This window comes from Salmo trutta, chromosome 4 (genome assembly GCF_901001165.1).
Source record: "Salmo trutta chromosome 4, fSalTru1.1, whole genome shotgun sequence".
NCBI classification, from domain to species: Eukaryota; Metazoa; Chordata; class Actinopteri; order Salmoniformes; family Salmonidae; genus Salmo; species Salmo trutta.
In genome coordinates this window covers 22467827-22482310 of record NC_042960.1, presented here as the reverse complement: position 1 = coordinate 22482310, position 14484 = coordinate 22467827, and the positions used below count along the sequence as shown (strand labels likewise).

Sequence of the window (14484 nt, the reverse complement as noted above, 5' to 3'; positions counted from 1 at the left end):
TTAGTTACCAAGCCCCATCTTGCGACCCATGCAACCCCAAACTGCATTAAATTGAAAGCCTGACTGAGTTCCTAACAAATAAATACAATTGTTAAAGTCGGGAAACACGCGGTCTGCATTGACCCCATTCTGGGTTCGGATCTGGACCACGGTCTGCCTGTAGAATATGGCTGCCCTAAAAATAAATCAAACCCTCCGGTGTTGCTATTCCTCAAGACAGGCTTGTCAGGCTTTAATTTGTTTCACTTGATTACAGTACACCTATGTTGTCATTATATTTGAACAATACTTTGTTGCATCACTGATTGTGAATGATGTCTTCAGTGATCACACCTTTGATCACACATGGCATAGAAATTATGGAAATTTGATTTTCAGGAAATGTTTATGGGTAGTGCAATTGTGTAATGTGAAAACAGTGTAATGTACTGTAATTTACAGTACTGTAGCATATTATATTCAAAGGGCAATTTTTAAACATGCATTTTTTTCTATTGGATTAAATGGTTGTTAAAAGGACTCAATTGAGAAGATATCATTATGTTGTGTTTTGGTGACTAAATCAATGTTCTCAAGAAATTTCACAGTAAACTTATATTTTGGATCAAAGGTTGTGTGGTGAAAGATGTCTCCAAACAATATAAATACACAATAACATGTTTTGAATACAGGGTTTGCTGTTTTACAAGGGTTACCAGTTTGGAGTTTTGAAAATTCCCAACATAGGCATACTTCTGAAAATAGCACCAAAGCCATTGAAAAAAACGGTAAATTGTAGCCTAATTAAAATGACTAAATGGTGAGCCTATCATTCATTATCTGATGAATTGGTGACTAAACAAAATGTTCTCATGGTATTTCACAGAAAACCTTGATTTAGCATGAATGACTCAGGGGGAAAACTGTGTGAAAACGCAAAGAATGCACAATCAAAAGATAGGGGCATTACAATTGTTATCAGTTTAGAGTTTTGTACTTAGTTTTTTTAATATAGTACCACATACATCTAAAAAATGTGCCAAAGTGAATGAAAAAAAACAGTAATATGATAACATTGATGATTTGCATTCAACCATCATTATTTTCACCATGTATTATTTCTGTTTGTATTCCTTATTTATTTGATTTTCTCACACAATGGTGAGCGTGTGAACTGAGGCAGATCAGACTCAGGGTGGCGCGAGAAGCTAAAGGATTGGTGTCTGGGACTCACGATAGGTCATTGCGGGTCACAGCGCAGCGCATGACAACGCAGCGTCCAGTGGTTGACACTTCATTACCATAAGGACTGGATTTTTTTTTGTTTTGTAAGAATCATTCTTATACCTACAACTAATCATTTCAGAAATAGGTTGAAAACATATTGAGTGCCTCATATGCCTACTCAGTTCTTATAATTAGGTTTTTAACCTATATAAGTAGAATATTATTGTAATGAAAGAAAATAAAAATAAAAATTGCATGATTTAGTACATTCGTTTGATGAGTATGTTAAATTGTACTTAAAGAGAAACATTGGGTGATTCCCATTTTACGTGATGTACTTGCTGGAATATTCAATAATAACGTTATGCAGGGCAATTATGATACAGTGCCTTAAACATTTATAAAAAATAAAACACTAATATATCTTCATTAGATAAGTATTCAACACCCTGAGTCAATACATGTTAGAATCACCTTGGGCAGCTATTACAGGTGTGAGTCTTTCTGGGTAAATCTCTAAGCACTATTCACAACTGAATTGTGCAACATTTGCCCATTATTCTTTTCAAAATTCTTCAAGCTCTGTCAAATTGGTTGTTGATTATTGCTATACAACCATTTTCAGGTCTTGCCATACATTTTCAATCAGATTTAAGTCAAAACGGTAACTCTGCTGCTTAGGAATATTCATTGTTGTTAGTAAGCAACTTCAGTGTGTATTTGGCCTTGTGTTTTAGGTTATTGTCCTGCTGAAAGGTGAATTCATCTCCCAGTGTCTGCTGGAAAGCAGACTCAACCAGGTTTTCCTCTAGGAGTTTGCCTGTGCTTAAAGCCATTCCGTTTCTTCAGTCCGTAACGATTACATTTATGAAAAATATGCTTGAGATTATGGAGCGTGGTAATCAGTAATGTGTTGCATTGGATTTGCCCAAAACATAACACTGTATTCAGGAAAAAAAGAATTGCTTTACCACATTTTTTGAAATATTACTTTAGTGCCTTGTTGCAAACAGGATGCATGTTTTGGAATATTTGTATTATGTACAGACTTCCTTTTTAGTCTTTCAATTAGGTTAGTATTGTGGAGAAACTACAATGTTGTTGAGCCATCCTCAGTTTTCTTCTATCACAGCCATTAAACTCTGCAACTGTTTGCCGGAGAGGAAGGAAATCCCTGAGTGGTTACCTTCTTCTCCGGCAACTGAGTTAGGAAAGACGCTTGTATCTTTGTAGTGACTCAGTGTATTGATACACCATCCAAAGTCTAATTAATAACTTTACCATGGTTAAAGGGATATTTAATATATTTTTTTCCTTCTTTTTTTTTTTTTTACCCATTTACCAATAGGTACCCTTCTTTGTGACACATTGGAACACTTCCCCTGGTCCTTGTGGTTGTATCTGTGTTTGGAATTCATTGCTCAACTGAAGGACCTTAAAGTTAATTGTATGTGTGGGGTACAAAGATAAGGTAGTCATTAAAAAAATAATGTTAAACACTTTATTGCACATGGAGTGAGTCTATGCAACTTATTATGGGATTTATGGGATTTTCTTTCACCCAACTTTTAACCTAAATCCAATGATAGGATGACATTTTTTGCTGAATTCACGTTAGTTAACAACAACCAAATTTAAATCAAAACTGGACGTTGAACTGACATCTGTGCCCAGTGGGATGCAACCGCTGCCAATATGATTTTGTTTTACATGGATTCAGGCTGTTAGGTAGCCTAGATCTTCTCTTCCTTTCACCCACTCTAACCTGCCATCGACTTTGCACCTAAACTGTTTACGCTTGGATCAACCCTACTCATGTTAACTTTCAGCGAACTTTTGGATAACCATGATAGCTTTGCCCTCATGTGGGTGCTAGCAAGTATACTAGGTAGTGTTAGGTATCAACAGTTAATCCAGTAGGGGTTTAACCTAACGCAGCAGGCGTAAGAGAAACGCCTAAGCAGAGTTTCTACATGTGGTTTTCAGAGGAAAAGGAAGCTAGGTTTAAAATGGCAACTCCACTTAGGCTAGTAGGGGCTGGAAGCTATAGTGAGCTTTGATTGGTCAATAGCATAACTATGTCTCTGATTATTTGCATAAAGTTCAGTTTCCTCCAACTTTGGTTCCGCCATCTTCACTCCTTCTCGTCCATGCTTGCATCGCCCAATGGTCCCCCGCCCACTTCGCTTCCCTCGATTGAAAATTAATATGACTCAACTTCTAATGTATAACTGTGCATTTTCTTAAGAAAATACTATGTGTTTGCTGTTGGTGGTATTATGTTGCTCAGATAATAATCTATTGGCATATTTTACCAGCCTGGTCTCATAGACTAGACGTAACATAGTAAATGTAAATCTGGGACACTCAAATTAGTATGATATGTTACGTTTTGAATGGTTACATAAGACAGATGGTTACTTAACACAAAAACGAAAGTAGGATGGTTGGTCAGGGTGGATGGGTGAGCATGTAACGTGAACATCAAGCAACCCAAAGGTTGCAAGTTTGAATCTCATCACAGACAACTTTTGCATGTTAGCAACTTTTTGACTACTTATTACTTTTTAGCTACTTTCAAACTACTTAGCATGTTAGCTAACCCTTCCCCTAACCCTAACCTTAACTCTTTTAGCTAACCCTAACCCTTTAACCAAACTCCTAAACTAACTCTAACCTTAACCCTAACCCTAACCCCTAGCCTAGCTAACATAATTGTTAGCCACCTAGCCAAATTTGAAACATATTGTATGTTTTGCAAATTCTTAACATATTCATTTTGCAAATTTGTAAAATATAATATGAATTGTAATTCATAACATATCATATGAACTGGGTAATGGACATCCAAAAATGAATACATCCCATACAAAACGTAACATATCATACTAAATGGTGTGTCTCTGATTTACATACAGAATAAAACGAAATGCTCTGAGACCAGGTAGATTTTACATGACCTATATAAGGCATTTGGTGCTTACATCTTCTTTTATTTATTGTAAAATACATACATATTAGAGTTTGTCGTGGACTTGATCTGCTCTTACGCACTTATTAATTTTGTTTAATGCAGAACCTAATATATAATCTGAGCTCCCCTTAAGTTATTGTATTTTATGGTATCAATAAATAATTAGGCTTCATACATCAGATGACTGAATATGAGAGTTGTTTTATTGTGGTTAGAATACTGAACAAATAACGCCATATGAAAACATATTTATCATTATTTAAAACAACCCACGTGATCTGAACATTTAACATGTGTATAGTATGGAGCATTATGATATATGGAGTATACAGCATGGAGACGCAGTAGTCCTAGTGCCCAAACATCCACCAGTGCACCATGCCTGTTTTACATCTATGTAAATCGTACAAATGACAATAACAAATCAATTAGCAAACTCATAACTCGATTTGTACCACAGTGATTAGAAAACGTGTTATTTAACGTTTGAAAAAATAAAATATAGTTATAAAACGTGTCAATGATTGGTAAGAAAACTCTATGACGCGTCGTCTTTAACCAACGTTTATAGTTCCTAAAGTCTCGTTTTAGACTTTCGACAGAAAATAGTCATACTATAAAACTTCATAAAAAGTCATAAAAACGTTGTTGTTCTTATTTCAAAGACATGTATAAAGACGTGTTAAAAAATCCACAATATAAGTAATGGGATTTAATGCCCCAGTCCTGTTCAACGGCGCCTTTCTCTAGTGGTGCTATAAAAGTCTCCAACACTTTAGAAGTCCTGGGATCCTTTATATTTTATTTAATCTCCATTTCTTTTATTTCTTTTTTTCTCTCCAAAGTTGCACACAGGATCAATTATATGAAACACGGCGAAACTTTCAAGATTAAAACGTCCTGATGAAAAAAAGCAGACGAGCAAACGGTTTTGGCGCATGAGACCCAAGGCTGAATCTGTGAGACGGAGCGTACACAATAAACCTGTTGTTAAACTTGCTGTGAAAATATGTTTGAAGAAAATAGACAATTGTTGTACGAAATGTATTCAAGTATAAAATAATGCCCTTTGTTGGGGGAAACTTGAGCAATGTGAGGGTACAAAAGTCCCCTGTGGTATTTACTAGGCTCCTTTGTGAAGTTTGCGCTTTGGCGTCTCCACTTGGCGCATTACCCAGGCCCCTTTAAACGCGATTGTTTCTTTCTTTCTAATGACGTTTACCGGATCAAAACATGCTCTTAATTCGATCAGAAAGCTTCACCCTTCACAACAATACCAGAATAATTTCTTCCAAAGTTTGTTAAGTTGACCGAAATTAGGCAAATGAATAGGGGTCTCCAGGCTACCCCTGACGCAGGTGACAGGGATAATGCACGTTCACACCAGCTGCATTCTTCTTTATTTCTCCCTTTTCTTTCACAGCATTATTAAAATTTAGGCCAATGAAACTATTCACTCGACTCAATAGACATTTTCTTATAGGATAATAGGATACAAATTGAGCCTCTCCAAAGAGTCCTCGGTGGTGGGTAACCCTCGTGTGCCAAAGACTGCTGGAGACGCCGGCCGGTACGCAGGCGACGCTCGTGTGCCAGGCCCATCACACACCTGCCTAGGACTCTCACGAAATAAAGAATGTAAACAAAAAGCTTGCCATCTCTCATAAAAGATGGACGTGTCACCAAGTCGTGTGAGAAACGAGGAGAACAAACGGGGGACTCCGTCTCCAAAAGATCTCCCTTGAACTTGGCGGAACAGCCTATTAAAGGCTTACTTAATTACTCTAATGGCACTGGACAGGCCTTAAAACTCAGACAGGGCTTGGATGGAAGTTAAGTTCGCTTGCTGGGATTTGTAAACAGGCGATCGTGTGAGAAACGCGAGTTGGAAGAAAGAGGCGGCTTTGTTTTCAGTGCGCGCACTGCGCCTGGTCGGATCAGGCGAACCCAACGCTCAATTCACATTTCCCGCCTGGGTTGTTACTATGCAAATAATATTCTAAAAGTAATCACGTGCATGTCTTTTGAACAGCCACGTGGATGAACAAAGCAAGTCTGCCCCCCTGCTAGCCGATGGCTTCAGACTTTTTTACTTGTTCTTAAACTGATCCTAAATGCACACATTTACTAGAAGCTTGCTCTTTAATCCTACGGAATAATTTAGACCATGAATGCTGGAGTCCCTCGGATGATCGCTTTATAAGGGGCAGCTTCTCAGCTCACCTCTCAGTCTACCTAGTCTACAAGCTAAGGAACACACATCCAAACTGCCTCACGGCATTACTATTTTGAATTAGAACTTTATCGGCACTTTGCTAAAGGATGGCATCCAAGATGAAGGATCGCAAGGTAGGCGCTCCCCTTCTGCGCTCTGGGATGGAAACCTACTCGGAAACCGTGGCCTTTTCTAGTCGTTATTTTAATATTTATTACAATAATTTACTTTGGTACTCATAATGTACCATCATTATGTCTATGTGTAGTCAAAGGCTACATTTGGGTCCATGGAAATTGATCGGATAGCCTACTATGCTTTTGCGCACTTTAGCGAAAACGTAACCAATATAGTACACATTTGAGTTAGCAAAAACGAAAAAGAATGTAAATAATTAATTTAAAGAAGAAAAGTGGCTGAAGTTGTCACTGCAATAGTATAACTGACGGTTCGAAGCACATTTGTGCCATTCTCCATGGTTGTGTTTGAGCCTTGGCACCTGCCTTGGTCCATGTGATGCTCGCTAGCGCTGTTGCGCTCTAGTGCACCAAAGCGCACCAAGGTGGCTAGGCAAGGCTATGCGTCTCTTTGCCGTTTGGTTTCCAGGTAGTTTCGTCTTCATTCTAGTTTCAATCAGCTTTTTGTTCTAGGCTTCCAGATCTATACACTTTGGACATGGCCTTACTGTTGATTATGTTTGTTTGTCTAATCATTTGCGTTGTTATTTTTCAACAGAGAACTCCCATCTCCCATAAAGTGATAGAAAAAAGAAGACGGGATCGCATCAACCGCTGCCTAAACGAACTGGGGAAAACCGTGCCAATGGCGCGCGCGAAACAGGTAGCATACAGTACAATTGTACAATTAAATAATCTTATTCACAATTCATAAACAATCGCCTAAATTGTCTTATTCAACGTTTAATATTGGCTAAATATATGTCTTATTCAGCCTACTCATTGCATTAAATACTTGCTATGCGTGACAAATAGCGTAGCCTACATCATGTCTGCCATCTGTTTGATTTTGTGTATTTAAACGACGTAATATTATTTTTCTAATATCTTTTTTTTCTGACGATAGAACTCTGGAAAGCTGGAGAAGGCCGAGATTCTGGAGATGACAGTTCAGTATCTACGAGCGCTCCACTCTGCAGACTTCCCCCGGGGCAGAGAAAAGGGTGAGTTTTCCTGTCCGCTCCAAAGCGCACGGACCCGGGGCTCTCACCCAGAGCGCATCCGTATCCCGTTCCATTTTCCTTGACTTCATTCCGGCTGTCTCGTTGACATATTTATCGTCGTAATGTCAATCATCATCACTGTAGTCTATATCGTAAATATATCCTCACATTTGAATGTAATAGCCTAAAGAATATTGGAGTTTTCTAATCGTTTTCTAATCGTCCCCTTCTTCGGATTCCTTTTAGGTGAACTACTGGGGGAGTTCGCCAACTACTTCCACTACGGCTACCACGAGTGCATGAAGAACCTGGTGCACTACCTGACCACGGAGGAGAGGGTTGAGACCAAAGACATCAAGTACGCAAGGATCCTGGCCTTTCTTCAGTCCAAGTCCCGGGTCGCCACCGAGCCGGTGTTCGGCTCCCTGGGCACGTTGCCAGACCAGGCAGATTATCTGTGCCAGTTGCACTCCTCCCCGGAATCACTCCAGAGCCACAGCCCCAACGACTCCGTGTTTCAGCAGAGCCCACCCGGACACTTCTCTTGGCACAGCACAGCGCGCAGCCCGACCATCTCGTACCCAACGGTGCCGCTTTCCGCGCCGACGCAACAGCACCATGGTGGCTACCTGTCACCAGTGCAAGGACTTGACCATCACTACTTCAACTTTTTTAACGGCCACCCGCACGCGAATGCGTTCAGTTTGCACAGTACGCAACATACGTTGTAAATATAATCCGGTTACCATTTTGTGTTGTCTTTATTTATATATGTGTTCATAATAAATACTTAAAGATTGTGGATATTGTACAATCCATCTTTTTTAAAAGAAAAGTAAATGTTTATTTCACACAGTTTTTTGTCTTCTTGTGGTGTTATAACGCACATTGGTCATCAGTTGGTGAAAACCTCCCTAAAAACCTGATGGTATAATAGCGTTGGTCTATTGATTATGAATAGGCCTAATTGTTCATTCTTCTAAATCATTTATTACAGAAGAGCTCAGCCCATTTCTACAAAAAATATATATTTTTATTTCTTATTAAAGGGATAGGCTAGTTAACTTTTTTTCACAGCTTATTTTCAACTAACCAAGGGTGTGGTCCTTTTATTCAAACCGTTTTTCATCAAATGAAATCAAATTTTATTGGTCACATACACACATTTAGCAGATGTTATTGCGGGTGTAGCGAAATGCTTGTGTTACAAGCTGCAACAGTGTAGTAGCATATAATAATTCACAACAATACATATAAATCTAAAAGTAAAATAATGGAATTAAGAAATATATATAACGTCCTTTAACTGGTTATTTAGCAAGTTCCAGAATATCCTAGCATTTTTGAAGCGTATAGCAATGTTAGTGGACACGGATTGTGGCCTATTTAATTGCCAGTAAGATGCTAGTTGACAAGCAGCCGTGGTCCACTTATCTTTACCCTCTATAGGCTAGTAGTATCATGTGTCGATAGGACCTTAGGACACTTACAATTAAATAAACACTGAACTAACTCACTATACTGGGACTTCTCTTATTCTGTGATGGATGAACTCTTGTTAACTCAAATATTAATTATATGTTGTGTTTGACAGTTAGGCTACTCTCCTCTTCCTCATCAGACAGATTATTTCCTCTTCTTCATCAGTTACTCCTATTACTTATTAAAGCATAATAAACATGCTGGAGGTTGCTTTTCTATGAATTAAAGATTTTTAATAGCTATTGAAAACTGAAAAAAGAAAGAAAGTCACACACTCCCAAATACATATTATTCATTATAACTCATTGCTGACCTAACGTTTTGGCACCCTTCTGGGTGAAGTACAGATGTAAGACCTAAAACTGACCATCATGTTGCAGGATTACAAAAATGTGTAGTGTATTTGAGATTTAAAAACACTTCTGAAGTTTGTAATTTTCACTTTTAAATTGCAGGCTTGATTTTTCCTTACAAAAATGTATCACCCCTACCAACATTTCCATGAATTATAATCCACATAATAATTCACATTTCCTGTTGCTGCAGTATTATTTTCCAGCTGTAGTATACTGGCTCAAATTAAGATCCTACATCTGTATCAATGCTTTTACTAAGTTATTTAAAGGCAGTGCAGTGCATCAGTGCAACCAATGGCTATAGTGAGAGGTGTTGTCTTGTTAAGTGATGGGATAATATATATATATATATATATATATTAAAATCATTGAGTAAAAATATAGCACATTATGAAATATGATTATGAAAATATTGATGACAACATATTAGGTCATACACAAGCTCCATCATATACCTCTGCCAGATTTGGGCTACACATTTTTTAAGATGGGGTCAATAATTTATTCTGCACTTCTACTTGGTTAAACACAAATTAACAGGCTGATCATATTATCGATCAGAATAGGCGATTGGAATAAGTGTCATTTTATGCAAAGGTCTGTTGAACTCCAACACCATGATTGACAGTAAGCTTCTTTCCTGGGTGATCCATTAATAATGGTGCACATTCACAGGGCACCACCCATCCATCCCTAGTTTTCTCCACCTATATTTAAATAAAATGCAAATAACAAAATATATCTGCAAGCAGCAATGCCGGGGTCCAAGCTGTGGGCCCAATGTGCCACCATCAGGACAAATTAGACACACCACCCTAAAATGAGCTAAACCTGTGCTCCTTATCACGCTTGCCAAATAGCAGAACTCCAAATTTTGGACTATTTTTAATGATGTTGACTACTTTAAAAGTCTTCTTCTCCAGAACCACTACACCAGTCAGCACCACATTTGGTATGTACAGTGCCTTCCGAAAGTATTCACACCCCTTTATTTTTCCCACATTTTGTTGTGTTACAAAGTGGGATTAAAATGGATTTAATTGTATTTATTTTGTCAACGATCTACACAAAATACTTTGTAATGTAAAGGGGAAGAAAAAATCGGACTTTTTTTTAATGAATGGAAAATAAAATACTAATATATTATGATTAGATAAGTATTCAACCCCCTAAATCATTGCATGTTAGAATCACTTTTGCAGTGATTACAGCTGTGAGTCTTTCTGGGTAAGTGTCACGTCCTGACCAGTATAGAGGATTATTTGTATTATTTGGTCAGGGCGTGGCAGAGGTATGTTTGTTTTGTATGGTGTTTTTTTGTGTATAGCTTAGAGGGGTGTGTTATTTATGTGTTCCGGGGTTTTGTGGTGTATGTTTTAGTATGAGTAGGTTCTAGATTAAGTTTTCTATGTGCATGTTTGGTTGCTGGACTCTCAATTGGAGGCAGGTGTTTCTAGTTGCCTCTGATTGGGAATCCTATAAGTAGGTGTGTGTTTTGTTTGTCACTTGTGGGTAGTTGTATGTTAGCACTGCTTTTGTTTAGCCTGCTACACTGTTCCTGTTGTGAGTTTTGTTTATTGTTTTTTCCTTGTGTTCACATTGAAAATAAATGATGATGAGCACGCAATCCGCTGCGTATTGGTCCACTTTTTCCGACAGCGATTTCAACATATCTTCTGACGAAGAGGAATGTGACAGTAAGTCTCTAAGACTTTTGCAAACCTGGATAGTACAATATTTGCCCATTATTATTTTAAAAAAGTCTTCAAGCTCTGTCAAGTTGGTTGTTTCCATAGATTGCCATAGATTTTCAAGCCAATTAAAGTCAAAACTGTAACTCAGCCACTCAGGAACATTCAATGCTGTCTTGGTAAATAACTCCAGTGCACATTTGGGCTTGTGTTTTAGGTTATTGTACTGCTGAAAAGTGGATTTGTCTCCCAGTTTCTGTTGGAAAGCAGACTGAACCAGGTTTTCCTCTAGGACTTTGCCTGTGCTTAGCTCTATCCTTTTCTTTTTATCCATAGTCCTTGCCAAAGACAAGCATACCCATAACATGATTTATAAGCATCAACTATGCTTATAAATATGAAGAGTGGTACTCAGTGATGTGTTGTGTTGGATTTGCCCCAAACATAATGCTTTGTATTCAGGACAAAAAGTTAATTACGTTGCCACATTTTTTTGCAGAATTTAGTGACTTATTTTTTGGAATATTTGTATTATGTGCAGGCTTCCGTCTTTTTGCTCTGTAATTTAGGTTAGTATTGTGGAGTAACTACAATGTTCTTGATCCATCCTCAGTTTTCTCCTATCACAGGCATTAACTGGTTTAAAATCACCATTGGCCTCATGGTGAAATCCCTAGGTGGTTTCCTTCCTCTCCGTCAACTGAGTTAGGAAGGACTCTTGTATTGACTCTTGTAGTGAATAATTGTTGACTCAAGACAGTTCAGTTTTTAATTTGACTAAAAGCATAATTCCACTTTGATATTATGTGGTATTGTGTGTAGATCAGTGGCATAAAAAAAAATCTATTTGAAATTCAGGCTGTAACACAACAAAATGTGGAAAAAGTCAAGGGGTGTGAATACTTTCTGAAGGCACTGCTGCTATCTATGGATGCACATCTTCAAATGCAACATTTTCCAACACTCTTGCTCAAACAATATGGCAGCAATAAGCCAATGAATCTGCATGAATGATTTTCCCTGTCCAATAATGTCACCATGTGGCCAAACTGAACCATACTTTAATTGACAAATTACCTACACTCATATCCCTTAGCATGTGTGCTATATAATATTGCCTTGAGAGAGCTTGGTCCATAGATACTATATACAAAGTTTAATCTAGAAATCCATCATGGTGGACTTTATGGGTCCTTGAGGCAAATGTGTTGCCGGTGAGGAGAGGGAGACTATGTCACACGGATGGGGTGAGGTGCATGACCTTTCAAAGTTTGCATTTTAAATAAATTGTTATAGCTCCACCAAGTGGCCAATTTGCATGGCATCGTATGATATGGTGAGGCCCTTGGCCCTTTACCATCATGCAAGGTTGCACTCTCCCTAGTTATCTCCACCTATATTTAAATAGATTGCAAATAACAAATACGATTTCGCGACACTCTCTCACACACAGAGAGGGTTGAGGGCTAAAGGAAAGGATTAATCTCCTTGTTTCAACATAGAGAGAAGCAATGGTTTCTAGGGGCACTTCCACCTATATTTAAATATAATTCAAATGACAAACACGATTTGTCGACATTCTCTCTCAAAGAGGAGGTTCTTCTAGGGAAGGGTCCATCTCTGTCTGTTAACATCATGAGAAACAGGGGTTTCTGGGAAGGGGGGCAACTCCATGCTTTAAGCCCCTAACTTAAACAAGCTTGCATGTTAGGTCCCATTCACTCCTCGCTCTCTCAGCCAAGCTAAAGTTTATCAATGAGCTTTCAATTACCAACAACAGTCTTTTGTCACAAATATCAATCCATGTCTGTATCTACACTGTTATAACACTGTTATTCATGGTTATAATGGGTGAAATATTGTTAGTAGGGAAAAGATCAGTTCTTCATACCAGTAAGAAATAAAGAGGTCACTTGATGTATTCTGACAATGAAGTGAAAATGTTCGACAACACCAGTAACGCAAATGTTTTTTAAGATTATGATTTGGGGATTCTTCATGATGGGATTTTCAAGGATTACAGATGAAATATTAGAGTTCTCACACACTTTCGGCATAGGCAAGTTGCATAATTTCCATATATTTAGGCAAAATAGGGTAGACTATTCATCATTGTGGGTCGGATTAAGGTTTGCAGTTCTGAGAACAAGATGATGGTTTAAAAGTTGCCCTTCATTTGCATACAATTTTATCAATTGTCAGTGAGCCATGGTGTGCATTGTTGATCCAACATTGGAGGACGACAGTGCTCTAGTCCAACCAGCAGAGAGATAAAATCCACCTTGGGATTTGCAAGCCAACTAAAAAAGTGCTCTTGTCTTGACCATGGTCCATGTCTTATGCCATCATTAAAAAATATATATATTTCAACCCTTCCATGAAAATGTTGTCAAATTTCAGCCCTATTGCCTTTCTTAAAAAAATGTTCGACCCTTCCATTTAAATTTAGACCATTTCAGCCTTTTTTCCCTCCTTTAAAAATATTTGGACCCATTTCAATTTGGAAAAACTTTTAGCTAGACTCTGAGAACTCAATTGTGGCAGGGCCTCTGACTTTCCCTCACATAGAAAATAAAATGTCTTCGGACCAGTAGGGAGCTGATTTTGTCCAGCTTGTGCCTTAAATGCTCTTCCCTTGTCTCTCAATAACTCAACTAATCTCCTCCCCAACCCCTGTCCCTTCACTCTTTCTTTAAGTAAGTTGTATGGCATTGCTTTCCAAAAGAGCGGTGAGAAAAGAGAGGTAAAAAAGAAAGTGAGAAACTCATAGTGGTTTTTGCTAGGGTTGCCCCATTGTGGTGGGCCTGAATGAGGGGACAATCTCTGGTTCCTTGGGCTTCATCCTTGAGTGATTCGGAAGAAAAATAATCACCCCCATGAAATCAAAGTGTTCTCTGTAGAAGGGAAGGACTAAAGCTGCTTGCTGGGCACCCCAGGCCCCTCTCCCCCAGGCCCTCTCCCCTCTTCTGCCCAGGTCAGGGAGCCCTGCTACCATTCTCCTCTCCTGCTTCCACCAACAAGTACACTTTTACTTACACACACACACACACACACACACACACACACACACACACACACACACACACACACACACACACACTAATTAGCCAGAGTGTCCCATGGGTGCGAGTTAAAGCAAAGAGAGTGAGGGGTCTGCAGGTGTCCTTGTGTGGACTAGAGGATAGATAAATGGACAACGATCATCGCCTCGCCAGCTACTGACCAAAAGCGGAAGAAAGACAAAGTGCCCACGCAGATGGAAAAGTGATAATAAGATAAAAGAGGAGGGCTTTAGAAAGAATACTTTGGTCCCAACAGCCCCAATATTGGTTTAAATCCGTGCTCTAAAAACAGAGTTTAGTGGAGAAAAAAAGACTCCC

The 14484-nt window shown here is 38.6% G+C and overlaps 1 protein-coding gene across 2 annotated transcripts; it reads left to right on the top strand.

Moving 5' to 3' along the window:
- Positions 1–6099: 6099 nt before the first annotated feature.
- helt (helt bHLH transcription factor) lies at positions 6100–8430 on the top strand. 2 transcript variants are annotated; one of them, XM_029750181.1, is made up of 4 exons: positions 6100–6529; positions 7131–7235; positions 7479–7575; positions 7822–8430. In XM_029750181.1, the coding sequence occupies exons 1-4, from the start codon at positions 6503–6505 to the stop codon at positions 8304–8306; spliced, it is 714 nt and encodes a 237-aa protein (XP_029606041.1). In that variant the 5' UTR covers positions 6100–6502; the 3' UTR covers positions 8307–8430. The 2 variants fall into 2 exon arrangements, with proteins under 2 accessions (XP_029606041.1, XP_029606040.1); XM_029750180.1 differs by lacking the exon at positions 6100–6529 and having other exon boundaries at positions 7010–7235.
- Positions 8431–14484: the final 6054 nt, after the last annotated feature.